The sequence below is a fragment of the Bufo bufo genome, chromosome 4 (assembly GCF_905171765.1).
Source record: "Bufo bufo chromosome 4, aBufBuf1.1, whole genome shotgun sequence".
NCBI lineage: Eukaryota > Metazoa > Chordata > Amphibia > Anura > Bufonidae > Bufo > Bufo bufo.
In genome coordinates this window covers 239,654,460-239,678,285 of record NC_053392.1, presented here as the reverse complement: position 1 = coordinate 239,678,285, position 23,826 = coordinate 239,654,460, and the positions used below count along the sequence as shown (strand labels likewise).

At 42.6% G+C, this 23,826-nt stretch overlaps 1 protein-coding gene across 2 annotated transcripts in view; it reads right to left on the bottom strand.

Annotated features, from left to right (window-relative positions):
- Positions 1-4,506, bottom strand: part of MASP1 (MBL associated serine protease 1) — a 206,256-nt gene extending 201,750 nt beyond the window's left edge. For both annotated transcript variants that reach the window (XM_040428394.1, XM_040428393.1), the window contains exon 1: positions 4,366-4,506. In XM_040428394.1, the coding sequence (XP_040284328.1) occupies positions 4,366-4,370 (5 nt within the window). In that variant the 5' untranslated portion in view covers positions 4,371-4,506. The remainder of the gene's footprint in view (positions 1-4,365) is intronic.
- Positions 4,507-23,826: the final 19,320 nt, after the last annotated feature.

Sequence of the window (23,826 nt, the reverse complement as noted above, 5' to 3'; positions counted from 1 at the left end):
CAGGTGACTATGATGTTTTTTCTATTTATTATTGTATGGCTTCCTCCAACCCCCACATGCCTTCCCCCCCTCCCCAACACACACACACACAGAAGTTTTAATTATTATTTTTTAAACTGCTTTAAAAATAATTGAAGAGCAATTGTACATAATGGAGATTTTATAGTGGTATAAAAACACGCAGCATTCTTTACATGTGTTTAAGAAAGTCTAAAACGCCAGTTTCAGAGCCATGACCGTATAGAAGAGCGGCAGCATGAGAAACATCTTGCAGGCAAACAATAATTTCACTGCTTAAAAAAGGCACAAGAGTGGGACCGCAAGTATAAATATTAGTGACTTATGCTTCCACATGTTGTCACAAAAACACACAGGTTTTATACAGTTTTCCTTTCTCAAACTTATGCGATTTAAATTGAACTGAACTGAAAGTCCCTGACTACATAGAAATGTCATCTTTGAATTCACACAAATTTACCCCCTTTGAGTTGTGCTCCAATAGGAATGAATTGCAATTGTTGCATTTCTTATTCAGTTTTACTGAACTGTAACTGTTGCAGGACTTTGCCGGGTCACAGCTAAGTAGTCAATTGCATTTGTAGTGACCCGGAGCCAGGGTCTCACTGAGAGGCTCATATTGTATAAATGAATGCATTCAGACTGGTGCGACAAGACAAGATTTTGGATGTAACTAAAAAACAATCATGAATGAAAATACTTTTGTCTTCCTTGAATACATTAAAAAAGTTATATTAAAAAGGTAAATGTTTCCTTACCTGCACTATAGGAGAATCAGAAATGTTTTCTACCAAAAAGTACAAAAGTACATTTATTGTAAATCAATAGTTTAAAAGCCTCAATAACGGACATACACATCAAGGAAAACTCACCGAACACGAAGTGAAGAAATATACAAATTAAAAGGATTCCCCGGGAATGTAATAAAATGGACGCCACCATCTTGTTCTAGTTTGTGAGCAGGACTGGTTACCACCACTTCCTTAGCTGCCTAGGAGGGTGAGAGGATGGGGCCTCACGACACACTATGATCACCACTTGCACATCTAATATATAAAGCTGAGTGTATGTGTGTGTATGTATGTCTGCTAAAGGAATCCGTATTTACAATCACGAAATTTGGCACACAGGTACATCAGGTGTCCGGTAAGGTTTTAGACCAGGTCTCAGCCCTCTAGGACGTACCGTTCCTGAGATATTCCCAAAATATGCATTAGCCAATAGAAGCTTGGTCACATGACCCTTATCAGCCAATTGAAGCTCGCAGGCCAGTCTCCACACACACACACACACACACACACAGCTTTACACCAGGTTTCCATAACAACTCAGCCATTTTTCTTCACTGCTGTAGGTGAGATTTAAAGGAAATTGTCACCAGGATTATTGCTATTGAAGTAAAGCCATGGCCTAATAGCACTTAGTACCTTATTTCAAGATGTGCCAGCAATAGATGTTTTTATCCTCTGAAAATCCAGTTTATTTGGTATGCAAATGAGCCAGTAAGTTGCCCAGAGGGGCGTCACTCTTGCAGGAAGTAGCCCAGACACACCCCCTGCCACAATGTGTCCACCCTCAAAAGACGAACTTAAAAACCTTGCCCATAGGTCCCGCTAAGCCACGCCCCTGATCTGTTTAGACCACGCCTAAAACATAAAGGTAAAAATCAACTTCTGTCAGCTGCAGGGGTGGGAGGAAGGGTGACTTTCTCCCTGCAGCTCACACAGTGCTGCAGTCTAAGAGTGAGCAGTTCTAAAGGACACGCCCCCAATCCAATTACGCCATGCCCCGTCCCACTCATTAGCTGACAGTGATTGAAAAAAATGAAGTAAAAAATCAACTTCTAGGTCCCGCTAAGCTATGCCCCAATCTGGTTAGGCTACGCCCCCTCCCACTCCTCAGCCGACAGGGATTGAAAAAATGAAGTTAAAAATCAACTTCTGTCAGCTGCAGGGGTGGGAGGGATGGTGACTTTCTTCCTGTAGCTCACACTCAGACAGCACAGAGCTGCTGTCTGAGAGTGAGCTGTTCAAATTGACATCCTTGTGTCCATCCAGGCACTTGGCCGGACGGAGGACAGGGAGTCTGAAAGCCGGACTGTCCGGTCTAAAACTGGACCTCTGGCCACCCTAGGGGCAGGCTGCTATGGAGGTCACAGTTAGGGGATGGTCTGCTATGGAAGTCAGTATTAAGGGGCAGATTGCTGCAAAAGCTACTGTCTTTTAACGACACATACAAACATTAAATGAAATAGATTAAATATACCTGAGCGAAGCCAGGTCCTTCAGCTAGTACTACATATTGGTGAGCATTTCTGTCAGGCTGCTCAGCCATGTTGGCATATCATAGGCAGGATCATATCATTACTATCTATCATAGAGTAGCGCAGTGTGTAGTGCGTCCCCTCCCCCACACCCCAAGGCAGCTCTGCAATTGGAGGCAACCAGTCCTGCTCACATTCTAGGACAGGTTGCTGGTCAAGGTGAAGATCAGGCCAATTATACGGAATGAGCGCTTATACAAACTGTTGTTCCTGACAGTTGCCTAGTGTAAATATGGCACCAATTACTCTTCAATGAAGAAATGCTCATGCAGTATAAAAAATCATAGATTCTCTGCAGCACATTGTCCTGTGTAAACAGCGATGAGCTGCTACCAGGCAAGGAAACTGTTGGAGTAAAAATCATTGTAGTACAGATTGTTCATCCCCAAACAGCAGTGATCATTGCTGCATGTAAGGGCATCTAACAAGGAACCATTAATCGGGAATGAGCCTTCCTTTTTTGTGATGAGTTCCTGCTCTGTCTGTGGCCCGTAGACAAAAATGACCATCTGTGCTCCTGATCAAAATGTCTAATGTACAACCTGAGTGTTTAACAGAACACTGCGGTGCTTTAGACTATGACTGATGTTTGGAACAACTACTGCCTGATCTTCTCTAAACAGTCCAAAAATAGAGGAACATCAACATCAGGCTCCACATCCCCTGTTTGAGAGAAATTTAACAGAAGCTGCAATGCAAGATAAATCTTCATTGCCACAAGTTGGGCCAAATGAGGATACCATAGTTCCAAATCTAAGAATCTGTGAACATTAAAGAGAACCTGTGACACGGAGCATGGTGTCAAAGCCAAAGCCAGCATGTTATAGAGCAGGAGGAGCTGAGCAAATTAATACACTGAATATTTTCTCATAACATTAGATAACTTGTAATTGATACATGTAAATTCCTGCTCATTCTGGGCTTTTTAGTCAAGGAAGCGGTCCTATCAGTGATTAACAGCCTTCCCTCTATGTGTATACAGAGATAGCGGTCAGTCACTGATAGGACCGCCTCCTTGACTTCAAAGTCCAGAATGAGCAGGAATTTACATGAATAAATTACAAGTTTTCCTGAATCTTTTCCCATAAACTATATATCAATCTGCTCAGTTCCTCCTGCTCTATAAAATGCTGCCTTCAGCTCTGACACCATGCTCGGCATGACAGGTTCTCTTTAAAATGTCAAAAGTACAAATATAAGTACAAGTCCTTTGCACCGCAGTCTGTGCTAGAAATACACCTAATTTAGGAGTATTTCTGTTTAATAAATGACCCCCATAATATAGATCTAGCACGAAAAATAGCTCAAGCACATGCCCCATGTTCAGAAATCATTATCACCATTTTCGTGCAACATTTTCTTTATCAAAAAATATATTATTATTATTTTTGTAGTAGTAGTATTATTTTGAAGTCTTTCTATATAAACTAAAGTAGTACTGTATAGCCCTAGTATATGGGCTACAGTACTACTGTGGCTTCTGGAACCATACTGTGGCCTTTTACATTTGCATATTGAATAATACTTATGTATATTACATTTTTGTGAGACTTTCTACTTAGACTACAGCAACCTACTTAGATTTACATATGCATTGTGCACATTTCACATGATATCATATTATTTTACACATGTCCGTATTACCATTTGTTAATTATAGAGAACATATGAAAAATATATCAGTAAAATAACTCAGTAACTTACTGTACTATATCACTGATAAATCTCCTACCTTTATAGGAAAATTGTTATTGTCAGTTTTCTTTTAACTTTTCACCAATAGATTAGATGCATAATAGAAGGAAGCAATAATATAATGGCACGTGCTAGCTAAACAAGCAGACAAACTGTGCTACACAACTACAAGCAGCAATTGCTAAGAGTATATACTGTATAACAGATTCTTTATAAACTCTTTAAAACTTTCAATTGCCGCACTCTAGCAGTCAGACACTCATCATAAATCATCTCCAGGTTATGACTTCTCAATGTTTCTCCTGCACCATGTGAGTTTTCTTACTAACCTCATGTTGGCAGGCTGTGCGGTTCTCTGCCTTGTATCTCCTTTGTGTATGTGTGTGTGCCTGGTCCCAATTGCTGCTCTGCTTGGGTCTAGCTTTGTTGTGCGGCTTCTGTGTTGTTTGCCTGGAAATGAGTGCTGCTATTCTGTACTCTGGTCACGCCTCCTGGTCTGTAACTGTTCCCCAGTAGGAGAAAATAAGAAAAGCCTGACAGGACTTTAAAATAAGTACTTAAGTTGGAAGGGAAGAAGAAAGATAAAAAAGTGAAATTGCATTAGAGTACTCCCCAAAGTGCTACAATTATTACATAATTACACTTTCCAGACCTCCCAAGTCTATGAAGCCACGTTAGGAAATTTGACTTTTTAGTAGTTATCGGCATTATAAGCCTTATAGAAATATATATATATATATATACAGGTGAAACTCGAAAAATTTGAATATCGTGCAAAAGTTTATTTATTTCAGTAATGCAAATGAAAAGGAATTGCATTAATGCAGCTTAAAATTAGAGTTTTGTGAAAAGGTTCAATATTCTAGGCTCAAAGTGTCACACTCCAGTCAGGTAATGAATCCATACCCCTGAGCACAGGGTACCTCAAAATTGTGACTTTGGGGTTTCATATGCTGTAAGCCATAATCATCAAAATTATAGCAAATAAAGGCTTGAAATATCTCGCTTTGCATGTAATGAGTCTATCTCATATGTTAGTTTCACCTTTTAAGTTGTATTACTGAAATAAATGAACTTTGCACGATATTCTAATTTTCTGAGTTTCACCTGTATATATATTGTAACGGATCGCTCTCTATCAGGGGGTCAGCAATGACAGACTTTTTTCAAGCTCAAACAGTTCTGTATTGTATCACTTTAAGCAGTACAGCTGATCTTTCTAGTTATCACGTCACTGGGTGAAGGTCCAGCACCAGCACCACAAATACCAAAATAAACAGCTCTACCTAATACAAAAGTCTCCCTAATTCACCTCTAAGACACAGTTCACATAAGGGGTGAGATCCGGCTTTACTCAGCCAATCGGTCCAGCAGCCTCCTGGCTGTTACCACACCAATACCTTGGGGGAATATGGTCCAAGAGTCCTTCCGACTCTGACCGGGTGCCACCTCTTTCCTCAGGCGTCGCTGGGCCCCCCAAATTCAGGCTTCCTCAGCCTTGTAGCCCCACAGTCCTCCTGGCTGGGACGACACAGAGCCTCCGCAGGCTTCCTTTCCCAATCCCTCTCTCACCTGAGGATAGTTGCTGACTTTTCAAATGAGAACCGTGGACATGGGCCACCTGTGAAACCTGGAGATTCCTGCACCATTCTAGGAGACACATATCTTCCCTCATATATAAGGCCTGTCACCTCATATATGAGGCCTGTATGTCAGTGTTTCTCCTCTGTGCAGAAAGGGATGCAAATAAGTGGTAAGTGATGTAGAATTGGCTATAAACAAATATTCCTAAATTTCTCTTTCTCACCTGTATAAAGCTATGCTGGATTCATTTTCCTGATCCCAAACAGTGACTGATAGACCACATTGACTTTCATGAGATCCACCAGGGTTCCACTTAGGTTCTGGCATTTAAAGAAAAACAACAACTAATTATTGAAAATTTTCATTAAGAAATTGACATTGACATGTCAGTTTATAATACACATAGGAGGGCTTTTATCAAAACTGGTGCTAAGGAAAACTGGCTTTGTTGCCCATAGCAAACAATCAGATGCATCATTTAATTTTCCAAAGGAGCTTTGTATAAAGAAACATAGAATGTGATTGGGAAACTAAGCCAGCTTTCCTAAGACCAGTTTTGTTAAATGCCCCCTTTTGGTTTACATTAGAGATGAGCGAATTTAAAAATTGATTCGCTGGTTCGCCGAATTTTTGGGGAAAAATTTGGTTTGAACTGAATACATTTGCAGCGAATTACGTTAAAAAATGGCTATTTCCTGGCTGCAGAGAGCCTTTATAGTGGTGTAGAACACTGTGTCTTGCAGTAACACGCATAGGGAGTCTGCTTTGAAATAAGTGAAATAATACTGTGAGTCTGTATGACATGCAGATGACAGGTGTCACTCTTAGAATCACTGCACACTTCACTTATTTGGGTAGTCACGGGGCCAAAACTGACCAAATAACTCAAGTATGAACTCAGCCTTACAGGTCAATGTTAGTGCCAAGAAGAAGCGCACCCCTTTTACACCTTCGTCAGCTGATTCCACATAGATGTCTACAGAACCGAGGGTGCAGAGGGTGTCAGCAGTAAGTTTGTGTTGACATCACTGATTAATTTGCCTTACTTCTGATCCGTCAGAACAATAACCCACAAAAAACAGGTCCTGTCTGTGGAGCATGCGCCTTCACTCGGTCAGCATTTGCTCAATAATCCATCAGTATTGCTAATGCCCAAAAAAACAGGAGTGGATCTAAAACAGAGATCACATGGAATATTTGCATGTCTTCTGTGTTTTGTACCCACTCCTGCTTTTGACTACCAAATCATAAGCCAATTCTGATGGGACCATACAGGCCTTACAGCTGCTACACAGACAGGATCCGTTGTGCGTCTCATTTTTCCTTCCTTCTGACAGATCAGAAGAAAGGGCAAATAAATTATGTCAGCCAGGCTGAAAGCTAAAAAAGTCATAAAGTGGGGATGGTGGGAACAGCATGAGAAGTCTACAGAGTTGACATATGACATAGTAGTAAGGTGGAAGCAGCATTAGGAGACCACAGAGTGGCCCAATGACAGGGTCTGGAGGTTGTAGCAGTATGAGGAGGCCACCAAGTGGCACAATGACAGAGTCTGGAGTTGGCAGCTGTATATGGAGGCCACCGAGTGGCATGATGACAAAGTGTGGAGGTGTCAGCAGCATGAGGAGGCCAGAGTACCACGACAATGATCGATTTTAGGGGTGGCAGCAGCATGAGGAGGCCACAGAGTAGCACAACGACGAGATATTGTGGAGGTGGCAGTAGCATAAGGAAGCCACAGAGTGGCACGATGACGAGAGATTGTGGAGGTGGCAGCAGCATGAGGAGGCCAGAGTAGCATGATGACGAGAGATTGTGGCGGTGTCTGCAGCATGAGGAGGCCACAGAGTAGCACAGCAATGAGAGATTGTGGAGATGGCAGCAGCATGAGGAGGACACAGAGTAGCATGACAACTAGAGATTGTGGAGGTGGCAGCAGCATGAGGAGGACACAGAGTAGCATGACAACTAGAGATTGTGGAGGTGTTAGCAGCATGAGGAGGCCACAGAGTGGCACGACAACTAGAGATTGTGGAGGTGGCAGCAGCATGAGGAGGCCACAGAGTAGCATGACAACGAGATATTGTGTTGGTGTCAGCAGCAAGAGGAGGCCAGAGTAGCACGACGACAAAAGAATGTGGAGGTGGCAGCAACATGAGGAGGCCACAGAGTGGCACGATGATGAGAGATTGTGGAGGTGGCAGCAGCATGAGGAGGCCACAGAGTAGCACAATAACGAGAGATTGTGGAGGTGGCAGCAGCATGAGGAGGCCACAGAGTGGCACGACGATGAGAGATTGTGGAGGTAGCAGCAGCATGAGGAGGCCACAGAGCGGCACGACAATTAGAGATTTTGGAGGTGTCAGCAGAATAAAGAGCCCATAGAGTAGCACGACAATGAGAGATTGTGGAGGTGGCAGCAGCATGAGGAGGCCACAGAGTGGCACGACGACAAAGTGTGGAGGTGTCAGCAGCATGAGGAGGTCAGAGTAACACAATGATGAGAGATTGTGGAGGTGTCATCAGCATGAGGAGGCCACAAAGTAGCACAATGACGAGAGATTATGAAGGTGGCAGCAGCATGAGAAGGCCAAAGAGTGGCATGATGACGAGAGATTATGGAGGTGGCAGCAGCATGAGGAGGCCACAGAGTAGCACGACGACGAGAGATTGTGGAGGTGGCAGCAGCATGAGGAGGCCACAGAGTAGCACGACGACAAAAGATTGTAGAGGTTGCAGCAGCATGAGGAGGCCACTTTGGCTCTGCAAGATTAAATAATACACGTTCTCCAGCACAAAAGGCTTGGCAAATTGATTGTCTGGGAATTTCCATCGAAGATTGGGATAATATATTGGCGAATTTAAGTTTAGTATCTTATAATTTTGATCAAGTTTCGGTTCCATTATATATTAAATATTTAATAACCTGGCATTAACAGGCCTCTAGTAGCTACAGACAATGAGAAGACAAAGCTTCAAGATTGCTTGAAGCCCAGAAGTTCATCAAGATTCAAACCATAACTACCAGCCCCTGGTCTCTTCGTCAGGGAAAACTTCACGAGTTCCCAGTCATCATGGATGGGAAGGTGGACATTCTGTGGTGCACGGAGATGGAGAGGGTCTTCGGATTCCCCCCGCACTATACAGACGTCTCAGAAATGAACTGCTGCTTCCAACAGAAGCTCCTGTGTAGGCCACTAAACGCTGCAGAGAATATATTTTAATTTTTGTACTGAAATAGGTCACTAAACGCTTTCACCACAAATAACTGCAACAGTAAAGTTGTCACGATAGGTGGGTAAGCGGGGAAATTACCAAACACAGGAAAGCAAACAGAACAAATGACTAGGCCCAAAAGCTAGGGAGAAAAGGGTCACCTCCTAGCGATCTTTTTCAATCTCAAATTATCGCTTCAACAGCCAATATTTCGAAGAAAAAATCTTTTCTCGGTCTTACAGTGCACTGTTATTTCGTATGATGGAATTAATCCCAGTCCTGTATGCCAGATACGTCATTTCCGGAGCGACAAACTTACCTCCGAATACACGTGGGACGCTGACCGAAAAAATAGCCGGGACGCCGGTATTCAGCGGGCCCCGAATAACTTGACTGACCAGCCGGGACGTAGGGAAGGTAAGCCCACAATAGTGGGTGATTACTATTTACACTGAAACTGCCAATTATCAAGTCATTCTGTGCAAAAGGAAACAACTAGGCTTAAAGCAATTACAATTGGAATATTGACTTTATCCTAGCGGAAACTATTATCTTCTTGCCCCTTTTTCTTCCATAAAGGACATTATCAAGGCAGACCTTTTTTTCCTATAGGAACTTTCCTGCAAATAGTTACCGTTTATTTGCAATGACCATTCGACCAACATAAAGTTCATTATATGATACAGGATGTGAAAATATATGTTCTATTGTATCATGCAATAACAAGTGTAATATTATGCATTTTTTTTTAAATAGAAACCAAGTGGTACTATCCATATTGTACAAGGTTTGAATGATCAAACATTTTATTATGTCATATTTATCTTTTATCCTTTTATTTTTTCATTTATATGTACAATAAACTTTGTGATTTGCATTGATCCATAGAGTCCCATATGTCGAGTGTGCCAGTCTTCTAGTACTAGACATCATATTTGCATTCTTTGAAGGGTGAATCATTTCAGATTTGAGCACCTCTTTGTGATTGTGAGGGGGTGAGCTATTTCCCACATCCTAACCTATAAGCCACTAAAGGCTTTTTAACGTAGCACTTGCACCCCAAGAACAAATTGCTGGAATGACAGAGCTGTATAATGGCTATTTGGATCCCAAAATTTCTTTCCCTGCGCTTGTAAATCGTTTTTCTAGCACTGTCCCTAGCGTCTTCTAACATCTCTCCCTGCACTAAGATGTGAAATGATTCCTCCCTATCCTTTCCCTGCGCTTGTAAATCGTTTTTCTAGCACTGTCCCTAGCACCTTCTAACATCTCTCCCTGCACTAAGATGTGAAATGATTCCTCCCTATCCTTTCCCTGCACTTATAAATAGTTTTTTTCAGGATTTTTTTGTCACAATTAGGTTTTTCCTATTGCTGTCCCTAGCGCTTTCTCACGTCTGTCCCTGCACTCCGAACACTGCAAAATGTCTGAATCCAAGATGGCCGCCGCATTTATAGGGCTGTGACATCACAGGGCAGGCTGCTGATTGGCTGCATGCATGGCATTATGGGTCATCCCGCCTTACCAGAGTTCCTTAACCCATGTCCTCACACGTGTAGCCGCCATTTTAGGAAAAATTGTGATTTGTTACCACGAAGCGCGAGGAAATTCGCATTCGTTGACAATCACATTTTTCCTGAAATTCGGATTGAATTCCACTTTGTTAGCTTTGATTCACTTATCTCTAGTTTACATCAATTACAAGTTAGATCATTTATCAGTCAGATGCCATAACTTGTCATATTACAAATATGAATAGGCTTAGGATATGCAGTTTCAGTATTTTTGCTGCGTTTTGGGAATGCCTGACATAGTTTACGGAACCTTATGGATTTTTGGTGGCAAAAAACACAGTTCTGAAGGATTTATATACTATTAGTATTGAATGCCTTTATAATTGTGGTCTTTACTAATGTTTCCAATTTTATTGACGTTCTCATGTTATTGATGACACTAGCATGACACACTGAATGTATAAAAAAATAATTTCACAGGGAAAGGGGCAAGACCACTTTGCACCACAATTCTGTCTCAAAGTAAGCCAACCAAAAGTTGGTATAGAGACAGATAAGTGTCTGACCTTGCACCAGATTTATCAATGTCATCCAGCCTGAGCCCCTGTGATACATCTGGTGAGCTTACACCATTCATAATGAAAAGGTCTCGGCATCCTCTATGCCAAAATTGGCTGTTTTCTTAAGAAGTTAATGTAGCCATTATTGCAGAATTTTTTTCAGAAATTGGAGAGATTTATTATTACTGTCCTAAATTTAGACAGTATAAAACTAGACAAGGTAGAAGTGGTGCCAAATCTATCACAGTGGTGCCTGGTGTGATACATTTGTCATATTTTGCTAGATATGTTAGACATTTTTCTCACTTATATGCAATGATTACACCATTACTTTGTGCCAAAATAATGGTAAATGCTACAAAAAAATCTTCTGCATTTTAGATCTCCTCTAAGCCTCACAGTTCTTGAGTGCTTTCATATAAGTATGTGATATGTAATTCCTCTACTATTCCTATTTGAAGCTTATGAATTAATTACCAGAAATAGTTCCATGTAGGAGTTACCAGTTTGAAGGGGGGGTCCCTATACAGTCTGACACTGGCAGAATTGACTGGACAGTGACAGACTGTGCAGGGGACACACTCCCATCTGACAATGCCCAGATGGTCTTTTATTGCAAACTGCTGGCAACCTATTAAACAATATAGGAATAGTAGAGAAATTGCACAACATAAAGTCATAAGAATAGATGATCCTAAATTGTTATTGCATGGGGTACTGTACAAGTAGTTAATACAATAGACATGTCAGGAGAGGTTACTAATTCTCTTTAAATCTCCCCCCTTTCTTTTTTTTTCTTTTTTAAGAATATTTTATTTTGTTTTCAAAAGAAAATCACAAAGAAAGAAGAAAGGGAGAGGGATTACAATGTATCAAAAAAGATAACTTATCGCAAAGTACAGTACCACAAATTACGACGTTATTTCATCATATAGCAAATCCCCCTCTTATTTTATAACCACCCCCACCCCCACCCCCACCCCCACCCACCCCCTTTTCTTCCGCGGAGCGGCCGTAGTCCCAGCTGTTTCCATTTGATATTTTAATTATTTGGTGTTATTTTGGTGTTATTTTTTCCACCTACCCCATATCCGCTGCCAAACTACTTTTTTTTTTCCGGTATAGGCAAGGTTATATTCATAGAGCATTACCCTGTCCATATATTCTATCCATTCCTGGAAATTAGGGTATTTTGTGGAGCCCCAATATTTAACTATTATTATTTTAGCCAAAGCAATACCCCGGAACCAGAGTAATTGCTCAATTTTATTTTTATTTATCTCTGGGAAGGTGCCCAGAATCACAAAGTCAATGCAAGCTTCATATTTCAGGGGGGATCTGTTCTGTAGTTTCCAGAATATTTTAGTCCAGTATTCTTTTATACCCAGGCATTCCCACAGCAAGTGTTTATATTCGCCTCTGTCTTTGTTACATTTGTAGCAGTTCTGTTTCCTATCTTTATAAAGATTGTGCAAAAAAGCCGGTGTATAATAAAGACGGTGTATAATTTTTAGGAGAATCCATGCATGGGCGGGGGAGATCGTGGACCTTTTAATATTTTTATAAACAATATCCCATGTAATGGGTTCCACGTTTTGCAGGTCCCTTTCCCATTTACCTTCAGCTCTAAATGTAATCTGGCTAGTGTATTCGTGTTTTAACTTAGCATATATTAAAGATACAGCAGAAGTGTTTAACGTCATATCGTAACAAAAGTCTAAAAAGGAATTCTGTACAATATCTAAATATTTCTTATTTTCAGTATAGTGTATAGCGTGTCGTAATTGTGCATAGCGAAATTTATCAATAAGTGTTACTGAAATATCCGGAAGGATTTCATTTAAGGGCTTAATCTGTCCCCTATCAAAAACTTGTGAAATTAAATATATCCCCTGTTTTTCCCAGTATCTAACGCCACCCATTTGCTTGATTTGTGGTAAATGTGTATTTCCCCACAGGGGAGTGTACTGAACTGCTTGGGATACTCCGACCATGCGTCTAACTTGTTGCCAGGTGTACTCAAGCATTTTTCTGAAAGGATTTATTATTGTTTTCTTCTCAGAGGGGCCTTTCTCAAGAATAGAGAAGACATCCTCTCTAGGTCCACAGTTCTCACTGAAAATAAGCCGTATGCATTTATTCTTTCGATTCCTTACACACCATCTCAGCTGTGCAGCTAAGTAATATCCTTTTAGAAAGGGTGCGGAAATACCGCCCTCTTCTTTATAAAGGTACTGTATTTTAATTCTAACTTGTTTGCGCCCCCATATTAATTCATTAAAAAGACTCTCCAATTTATTAAAGAACTTATCTTCTATCGTTATTGGACTTGCATTGAGTACGTATAGTAACATCGGTAATAGTGTCATTTTAATAAGCGCTATACGATTAATTTGTGACAGAGGCAGCCTTAACCATGTTCTGATTTTTCCCTTAACCTTGTCTATTATAGGGAGTATGTTCAATTTCTCATAGTGTTTCAACTTGGTCCCTATATGGACACCCAGATATAGCAGCGATTCTGTTGGGGTCAGGACGCTCACCCGATAGTTATAACCCGGTGGGACAGGGTGCCTCAATGGAAGAAATTTAGATTTTTCCCAATTTATCTCATATCCAGAAAGGGATCCGAACTCATCTATAATTTCCATAACCCTGGGTAATTCCCTATGACCCTCCCCCAAAAATAATAGAGCATCGTCCGCATAGAGACTTATTTTATCGGCCTCTCCCTCACATCCGAAGCCCTGTATCTCCCCATCTGCCCTAACTCTGCATGCCATTGGCTCCAGAAAAAGCGAGAAAAGTAAAGGGGAGAGGGGACATCCCTGACGTGTTCCTCTGGTCAGGGGGAAATGGGGGGAATACTCCCCATTGACTCGGACCCTAGAGACCGGGTTTCGATAGAGGATCTGGACCCATCTAGTGAAGTATTCTCCCATCCTCACTCGAGACATCACTCCCCAGAGGAAGGACCACTCCACCCTGTCAAACGCCTTAGCGGCGTCTAAGGACAGGATGGAGCAGTCCTCCCCACTCCCCATCTGGATGTTCAGAAAGGCCCTTCTTATAACTTATACCAGCTGTACATATATAATTATATATAGGAGATACTCAGGTTATACCAGCATTGTACATATTAGTGTTGATCGAGCACCAAAGTGCTCGGGTGTTCGAGTAGAACACTTTGGGAAGCTCAGGTGCTCTATAGAGCACCAGAACACAATGGAAGTCAATGGGAGAACCCAAGCATTAAACCAGGCACCCCCTGCTCTGAAGAGGGGAGGGTGTCTGGTTCATAGGAAAAGGTCAGAAATTGATGGAAACACCGCCAAAATGGTTCGGGAACAGCATGGGGAGGATGTCTGGATGCATCTTGGACTCCCAGGTCGCTGCTGGGAATGATGTTGTCCGAGTAGTACGCCACTTTTACAGACTGACAATAATACGCACCAAACCGAAGATAAAATCGATTTTAGAGGAAAAATTGTTAGGAAACATTATTTTCTGTATATTTACTTGTAAATAAAAAGCAAGTGCTGCCAAAAATTACAAGGAAGAGGCACTCCAATACAACCTGTATATCACATAAAGGAGGGCCTCATTCACATTGTGGTACAATTGTTCAGGTAATGGGACTCCTACAATCATAAAGCCTATGCACTAAGTGAAAGGGCTGCCAAAAATTGCAAGGAACTGGCACTCGAAATACACCCCTTATTACACATAAAGTAGGGCATCATACACACCCTTGAAAAATTATAATTGATGGCCTGCTGGTGATCTTCAAAAACATTAGGAGTAAGCGCTTGCTGGTGACCCTCTAAAACATTAGAGGCGAGAGCCTGCTGCTGATCTGACCATCTAAAAAATTAGGGATGAGGGTCTGCTGCTGAGCTGACCATCTAAAAAATTAGGGGTAAGGGTCTGCTGCTGATCTGACCATCTAAAACATTAGGGGTGAGGGTCTGATGCTGATCTGACCATCTAAAACATAAGGGGTGAGGGTCTGTTGCTGAGCTGACCATCTAAAACATTAGGGGCAAGGGCCTGCTGCTGATCTGACCATCTAAAAAATTAGGGGTGAGGGTCTGCAGCTGAGCTGACCCTCTAAAACATTAGGGGCGAGGGCCTGCTGCTGATCTGACCATCTAAAGCATTATGGGCGAGGGCCTGCTGGTGACCCTCTAAAACATTAGGGGTGAGGGTCTGCTGCTGAGCTGACCCTCTAAAACATTAGGAGCGAGGGCCTGCAGCTGAGCTTACCCTCTAAAACATTAGGAGCGAGGGCAGCCTAATAAGCATGTTGATATGATGGAGGAGGAGGATGAGAAAAGGAAGATTGAACCAAATACCCTATTTACTGGTGGAAGAGGTGCATGGTAATACAATGTATTCAATACACCATAAAAGCCACATTTAAAGTGCCTTTATGTTCAGCCGCTTTCCTGTGGGTGAGTAGAGAAGTCAGGGGCAACCCAGGCCTTATTTATTTTGATAAGAGTCAACCTGTTAGCATTTTCAGTTGACAGGCGGATTCACTTATCAGTTATTATGCCCCCAGCAGCACTAAATACCCGCTCTGACAAAACGCTGGCAGCAGGACAGGCCAGCACCTCCAAGGCGTAGAATGCCAGTTCGTGCCTCGTGTCCAGTTTGGACACCCAATAGTTGTAAGGCACAGAGGGATCACTGAGGATGCTGACACGGTCTTCTACGTACTCCTTCACCATCTTCCAAAACTTTTCACTTCTTGTGACACTAGGCTGCGTATCAGGGTGAGGGTGCTGGCAGGGTGTCATAAAACTGTCCCAGGCCTTGGAGTGTGTTGCCCTGCCTCTGTTCGAACTGCTATGTGTTCCCCTCGTCTCCTCTCCTTGGTTGCCCACGGAACTACGTACTCTGCTGCCAGAGTTGTCAGCTGGAAATTTTTGGACCAATTTTTCCACAAGGACCTTCTGGTATTGCACCATTTTGCTAGTCCTCTCCACCACAGGAATGAGAGATGAGAAGTTCTCTTTGTAGTGGGGGTCGAAAAAGGTGAACAACCAGTAATCCGTGTTGGCCAAAATGTGTATATAAAGCGAGGGTGTGTGGAAAGGCAGCATAATATAAAGTCAGCCATGTGTGCCAGAGTCCCAACAGACAAGACTTCGCTGTCCTCGTCAAGAGGATGACTCTCAATCTCCTAATCCTCTTCCTCCTCTTCGGCCATTCACGCTGAACAGATGGAATAAACCTGCTATGGGTACTAACCTCTGTAGTGGAGGCAACCGTCTCCAGCAACTCCTCCTCCTCATCATTATCATCCAATTCGTGCTGAGAAGACAAACTGAGGGTGGTCTGGCTATCACCCTGTGTACTGTCTTCCCCCATTTCCATCTCTTCCACATGCAAAGCGCCCAACTTTATTGTGAGCAGCGAGTGTTTCCGTAGACACAGTAGTGGGATGGTTAAGCTGATAATAGCGGCATCGCCGCTCACCATCTGTGTTGATTCCTCAAAGTTGCGTAAAACCTCCCAGAGCTCAGACATCCATGCCTACTCGTCTCTTGTGAAGAGCGGAAGCTGACTGGAAAGGCGACGACCATTTTGCAGCTGGTATTCCACTACTGCCCTCTGCTGCTTACAAAGCCTGGCCAACATGTGGAATGTTAAGTTCCATTGCGTGCTCACGTCGCAAAACAGTCGGTGAGCTGGCAATTGCAAGCGCTGCTGCAGCATTGCCAGACCGTTGGCAGCTGTAGATGACTTTTGGAAATGGGCACACACGCGGCGCACCTTCACCAGTAGCTCAGGCAATTTGGTTTAGGTTTTGAAAAACAGCTGAACCACTAAGTTGCACACGTGGGCTAGGCATGGTATGTGTGTGAGCTTGCCGAGCTCCAAAGCCGCCACCAAGTTACGGCCATTATCAGACACAACGATGTCTGGTTGTAGGTTGGGTGGCTATTGCCACAGCTCAGTCTGGTCCATTATACCCTGCCACAGCTCTGCGGCGGTGTGCTGTTTGTCACCTAAGCAAATTAGTTTCAGCATGGCCTGCTGAAGCTTCCCCACTGCAGTGCTACACTGCTTCTAGCTACTGACTGATGACTGACTGGTGCTGCAAGATGATAATTCAGAGGTGGAAGTGGAGGAGGAGGTGCAGAAAGAGAAGGGAGGGGGGGTTGCAGCCATTAATGTAGGTGGTGGTGGACATCTTGATGGAAGAAGGGCCTGCAATCCTTGGCGTCGATAGCACCTGTGCCATCCCAGGGTACGACTCGCTCCCAGCCTTCACAACGTTCACCCAGTGTGCCGTCAGGGAAATGTAGCGTCCCTGGCCACAAGCACTTGTACATGTGTCAGTCATTAAGTGGACCTTCCCAATAACTGCGTTGGTCAGGGCAGAGGTGATGTTATGGGACACATGCTGGTGTAAGGCGGGGATGGCACAACGGGAAAAATAGTGGCGGCTGGAGACTGAGTAACGAGGGACCGCCGCCTTCAGGAAAGCCTCAGTGTCCACAAGCCTAAAAGGCAACATTTCCAGGGCGAGAAATTTGGAAAGGTGCGCATTTAGTGCTATGGCCTGTGGGTGGGTGTCTGGGTATTTGCACTTCGTTCAAAAGCCTGGGATATGGAAATCTGTATGCTGCGCTGGGACACAGAAGTGGATGTGCTAGCTGATGGTGCTTGCGAAGGTCCAGGTGCAAAGTGGGAGGCATCCGGGCCTGCGTCTTGGAAAGGGGATTGGCCAGCACATAACACAAGGGAAGAGGAGGCAGTGGTGTGACCCGCAGACACTGATTGTGGGCCCAGGCGTTCGGCCCACCTATTTGGGTGCTTTAATGCCATGTGGCGGATAATGCTGGTGGTGGTGAGGTTGCTAGTGTTCACGCCCCTGCTCATTTTGGTATGGCACAGGTTGTAAATGACAATTCTTTTATCGTCCGCACTTTCCTCAAAAAAGCGCCAGACTACGGAACACCTACCCCTTGGCAAGGGAGATTGCTGCAAGGGGTAGTCCGGGGAACAGTTGCGTGCCTGTTTGGTGTGGCCCCCCTTCTCCCTTTTGCCACCTCACTGCCTCTTCCAGCGTGTTGCGGTGTTGCTGATCCCTCCCCCTCTGTACTGCTGTCCTCGCCCGGCTTGCCATTCCCAGTTTGGGTCAGTGATTTCATTATCCGCCACCTCCTCTTCCACTTCCTCACTCTGGTCATCCTCCTGACTTGTTGACCTAACAAGAACCTCACTTATTGATAACTGTGTCTCATCCTCATTATGAACCTCTTGATACACTAATTGCGGTTGACGTATTGGCAACTGTGTCTCATCATCATCATCCACCTCGTGAAACACTAATTGCCATTCTCCACCCTCATCTTTTTCTGACTGTGGATGCTCAAGAGTTTGAGAATCAGTGCACAAGATCTCATGTCCCTCTTCAAGCGGGCTTGGCGAGAGGCCCAAATCAAGGAGAGGCGATAAAAAGAGCTCCTCGGAATATCCGAGTGTGGGATCATTTGTTTGCCAAGACTCTCCATGGTGGGAGGAAAGAGGATCAAGGTGAGGATTCGTTTCACTGCGCCCAGGGCCACGGCCTCTGCATGCACTATGAGTAGCATGGCCACTTCCCCGTCCCTTACTGCTCGCCTTGCGCATATTAAATGGTATATATGCTTGCAAGTATGTTACATGTACACTCACCTAGGTACGACCGCCTTAAGAAGGCACCTGGCCTCCCATCACCGAGCACAGTGGGAGCAACACCGTCAGAACCCACAAAGCCACACTGTCCGAAAGGACATTCAGTGCAGCAGGGGGGATCGTGACCGATAAGCGCACTCGCCTAGCTCAAGACAGTGTGGACTTCCTCACATTTATAAAAATGAATGAGGCATGTATCTTGGAGGAATTCAATGACCACGTTTAATTGAATTTCCTCATGCCAGCCCACACATATCCTACAACACCAAGAACAAATAATGGTCCCTGTCTTATGTAAATAATGAGGCATAAAAGTCCTTTTCTGTCTGTTGTATTCCTAATGTTATGGGCCTCGGAGGAATTCAACACCTGTGACGACCACGTGTTTCAACTATTATCATTAGGTTTTTTTTCAAGAGGGGGGATTTCGTTAGCCATGTTTTTAATCTAATTTTATAATTTCTGTTCTTTTAAACATATGTATTTGACCTGTATTTGTACTGGCCTTCAGTAAAATTGATATCCAATGACCGTCTAATATACCTCCAGCCACGTAATCACTTCTGTCCGGTGAATGCATAATTTCTGGGGCCTGTAGTCCACTGGCCTGCTGTAAAATTGATATCCAATGACCGTGTAATCTACCTCCAGCCACATACTTACTTTTTCTTTTCTGTCCGCTGAATGCATAATTTTTGGGGCCTGTAGTACACTGGACTGCTATAAAATTGATATCCAATGACCGTGTAATGTACCTCCAGCCACATACTTAATTGTTCTTTTTCGTACGGTGAATGAATAATTGTTGGGACCTCGGAGGAATTCAACACCAGTGACGACCACGTGTTATCAAATTTCAACTACTATCATTAGTTTTTTTTTTCAAGAGAGGGGATTTCGTTAGCCATGTTTGTAATCCAATTTTATATTTTTAGTTCTTTTAAACATATGTATTTGACGTGTATTTGTACTGGCCTGCAGTAAAATTGATATCCATTGACCGTGTAATATACCTCCGGCCACATAATCATTGGATCTTTTCTGTCCGGTAAATGCCTAATGTTTGGGGCCTGTAGTCCAGTGGCCTACAGTAAAATCTTTATCCATTGACTGAATAATGTACCTCGAGCCACATAATCAGAATTTATTTTATGTCAGGTGAATGCCTAATTTTTAAGGCCCATACTCCCGTGGCCTAAAATAAAATTTTTCTAGGCTGCAACAGGGCACATTTCAAAGAATTTCCCTTTAAAATGCATAAAAATGTCCCCTGATTAAGATACATATTTTTGGCTGGAATTTTTGTCATCGATCCCCCTCTAGTATGTCAGTGTCCATGTTGTGGGACTATTTGTGCACTTCTACTAAGTATTTGGTGGCTTCAATTATGAGCTGAAGGTTTTTCAGGTTTGCCTGCTATTAAAGTGAATGGGGCCCGCCGCAAACTTGCGTTTTGCGACCATTTGATGTTCGTCCATCACTAGTCGCTGTCACCAGCGGCGAAAAAATTAGACTGAATGCCACTGATATTTTGGATGCTCATACGTTATACAGGAGATGTAGTGCAGGTAATGTCGCTGTCACCAGCGGTAACAAAATTAAACTGAATGTCACTGATATTTATGATGCGCAAACATTATACAGGAGATGTAGTGCAGGTAATGTCGCTGTCAACAGCGACAAAAAAATTAAGCTGAATGTCACTGATATTTAGGATGTGCAAACGTTATACAGGAGATGTAGCACAGGTAATGTCGCTGTCACCAGCGTCGATAAAATTTAACTGAATGTAATTGATATTCGTGATGCGCAAACGTTATACAGGAGATGCAGCGCAGGTAATGTCGCTGTCACCAGCGGCAACAAAATTAAACTGAATGCACTGTTATTTATGATGCACAAACGTTATACAGGAGATGTAGCGTAGGTAATGTTGCTGTCACCAGCGGCAAAAAAAATTAACTGAATGTCACAGATTTTTATGATGCACAAACGTTATACAGGAGATGTAGCGCAGGTAATGTCGCTGCTGTCACCAGCGGCTAACGTTATACAGGAGATGTAGCGCAGGTAATGTCGCTTCTTTCACCAACAGCCAAACAGTTGCATGCAATTAAGCACACGTTGCGCTAATATATTTTGCAGCCGGATAAAACAATAGTCCTTGGGTCTCTAACACCTTTCAACACTTAAAACTCCCTAAAAAACCAAACTATTCCTCTCACTACACTATCTGTCCCTTCTGCTGCATCTCGCCCTGACTAAGTCTGAGCCAACCACGTGTCATTAGGTGCTATATAGCACCCGATGACGCGTTCCAGCCATCCAATCACTGTAATGCCAGTAACCAACATGGCTACGGCATTACAGTGAGTGGCACCACTTCCCCGCACGTTTATTGGCCCGAGTGAAAAAGGTGTTAGGCTGAGCATGCTCGCCCAACACTAGTCCATATCATTATATACAAGAAGATGTATAACTTATACCAGATTTACATATATAATTATATGCAGAAGATACCCAGGTTATACTGGCATGGCCCATATCAGTACAAGAATATGTATAACTTATACCAGATGTACATAAGTATATACTGTAATTATATACAGAAGATGCCTACATTATACCAGCATGGTCCATATCACTATATACTAGAAGATGTATAACTTATACCAGCTGAACATATATAATTATATACAGGAGATACTCAGGTTAAACCAGCATGGTTCATATCACTATATACAAGAAGATGTATAACTTATACCAGCTGAACATATAATTATATACAGGAGATGCCCAGGTTATACCAGCATGGTCCATATCACTATTTACAAGAAGATGTATAACTTATACCAGCTGAACATATAATTATATACAGGAGATGTCCAGGTTAAACCAGCATGGTTCATATCACAATATACAAGAAGATGTATAACTTATACCTGCTGTACATATATAATTATATACAGGAAATACCCAGGTTATACCCGCAGAACCTTAGAAAAGCTGGGTGGTTGGTAGTGCTGTCAAAATGAGGACACTTGGAACTTCACGATGAATAAAAATTCTCAAGTTTAGAACAACGTGTTTCATGTCTAAAATGTTAAAAAAAAATGTCTAGCCAAGTGTCCTCTTTTAGACATCATGATGGTATAGTTATATAATTTCAGCTATATGGTTTATTGGTAGTGGCCTATTATATGTAGGAGGGGCTTATAATAATGGTCAATGCCTAAAATTTTACATGCGCCACCTTTATTCATCCTGGAATCCCCCTAGCCAAAATTCCTTATTGCTCCCCTGCTTACTATTTATACTACTATAACTAATAATGCAGTATTTCTTGAAAAATATAATATTACAGGTTATGGGTACTATATTTTTGAAGATTAGACCCAGGGATTTATTTTTATTGTCATATACAGGTATTGCACAACATAAAGTCATAAGAATAGATGCTCCTAAATTGCTTTCTTTATACATATTATTGGTACTAAATTTCAGAAAATTAGACCCAGGGATTTATTTTGATTGGCATATTAGAGTCAAGAACGATCTTTTTTTCCTTAATATGGGGCATTCGGCATCCAACGCATTGGAGTTTTTGTCTGGAGGAACACAGCAGGATTATAGGTTGGACTTGATGGACCTGTGTCATTTCACATTGTACTGGTGCCTGGTTTTCAATGTGCCCTGAATTTGATAACCTTGTCATGCCAGTTTCAGGATTTTTCAGATCTGTATGTCGGATTTTGAAGCTCAGTAGTACAACCTAAAACTAACCACTTTACACAAGCATATGATCTCTCATATGTTTGACTTCAGTCTCCATTTTGTCACTAACTCGTCCTCTATCTAATAATGTGTATACTGCTTTAGAGACGCACTGCAGTATGCATAATACTTCATGTTCCTAGCCCTTATTAATTTTAGGCCATGGCTCTCACCTACTGTGTGTTTTACTGCTATGTTTGACATGGTTTCTCTTTGTAATTATGTTTTTGTAACAAATTGTGTAGCACCATAAAGATAATGTCACTCTATTAATGAGAAGAAGAAGAAGAAGAATTATACTCATTATCATCATCATAATAAAACAATTACTTTGAGAATTTACACATCACAAAAAAATCAACTCCATATTTAACTCTAACATATTTACTAAGTTGAAACTCTAGAAATACTAGAGCGCCTCTTATGCACAGTGTTATTTTCATATTTGTACATTATTTTCTAAGGCCAATAAAACTGTAGCTTTAAATAGTTTACAGAAAAACATGTTTTCGCAATGTTCAAAGGACTCTTTCAATGAACTCCATATCAAAGAATCAGTGTCTTGAAAGAAAATAAACTGGAAACAATCACTCGGGGCCCTCAGGTGGTGGAAACGCAGATGCACATCCAGAGACAAACTCGGTACATCAGCATATGCAGATTCTTTTCCACAAGAGCGCAGCTGTGAAAGCAGAATCCAAATAAGATAAGTTCCGGTTAATGCTTATGCGCGTCAAAGCTTTTGGTGCCTGATGCACTACTTAAGTCAATTTTGGCTTTTGAATAATATTAATGTTTCATAGATGCCTTCAATCACTTTCAAAGCAAGATGTCCCCAGGCTTATCCTGTACTGGATATATTGTCTGAATTAAGTATTTCTATGAAAATATATTGTAAGTAATGGCAGATTTCTACAGAGTACCATTCAAGCTCATCAAGCTCACCTTTCTGTCCTTGGGAACAGAAATTTACAAAAGATATATATATTTTTAATGTCACTTAACCTCCTCAGGACCGCCGTACGCAGGATTGCGTCTTTGCGGCGGTCCTGTTGTTCTGGGTGGACGCGCCGGTGCGTCCTCTCGCGAGACGCGAGATTTCCTGTGAACGCGCGCACACAGGCGCGCGCGTTCACAGGATCGGAAGGTAAGCGAGTGGATCTCCAGCCTGCCAGCGGCGATCGTTCGCTGGCAGGCTGGAGATGTGATTTTTTTAACCCCTAACAGGTATATTAGACGCTGTTTTGATAACAGCGTCTAATATACCTGCTACCTGGTCCTCTGGTGGTCCCCTTTGTTTGGATCGACCACCAGAGGACACAGGCAGCTCAGTAATATGTTGCACCAAGCACCACTACACTACACCCCCCCCCCGTCACTTATTAACCCCTTATTAGCCCTTGATCACCCCTGATCACCCCATATAGACTCCCTGATCACCCCCCTGTCA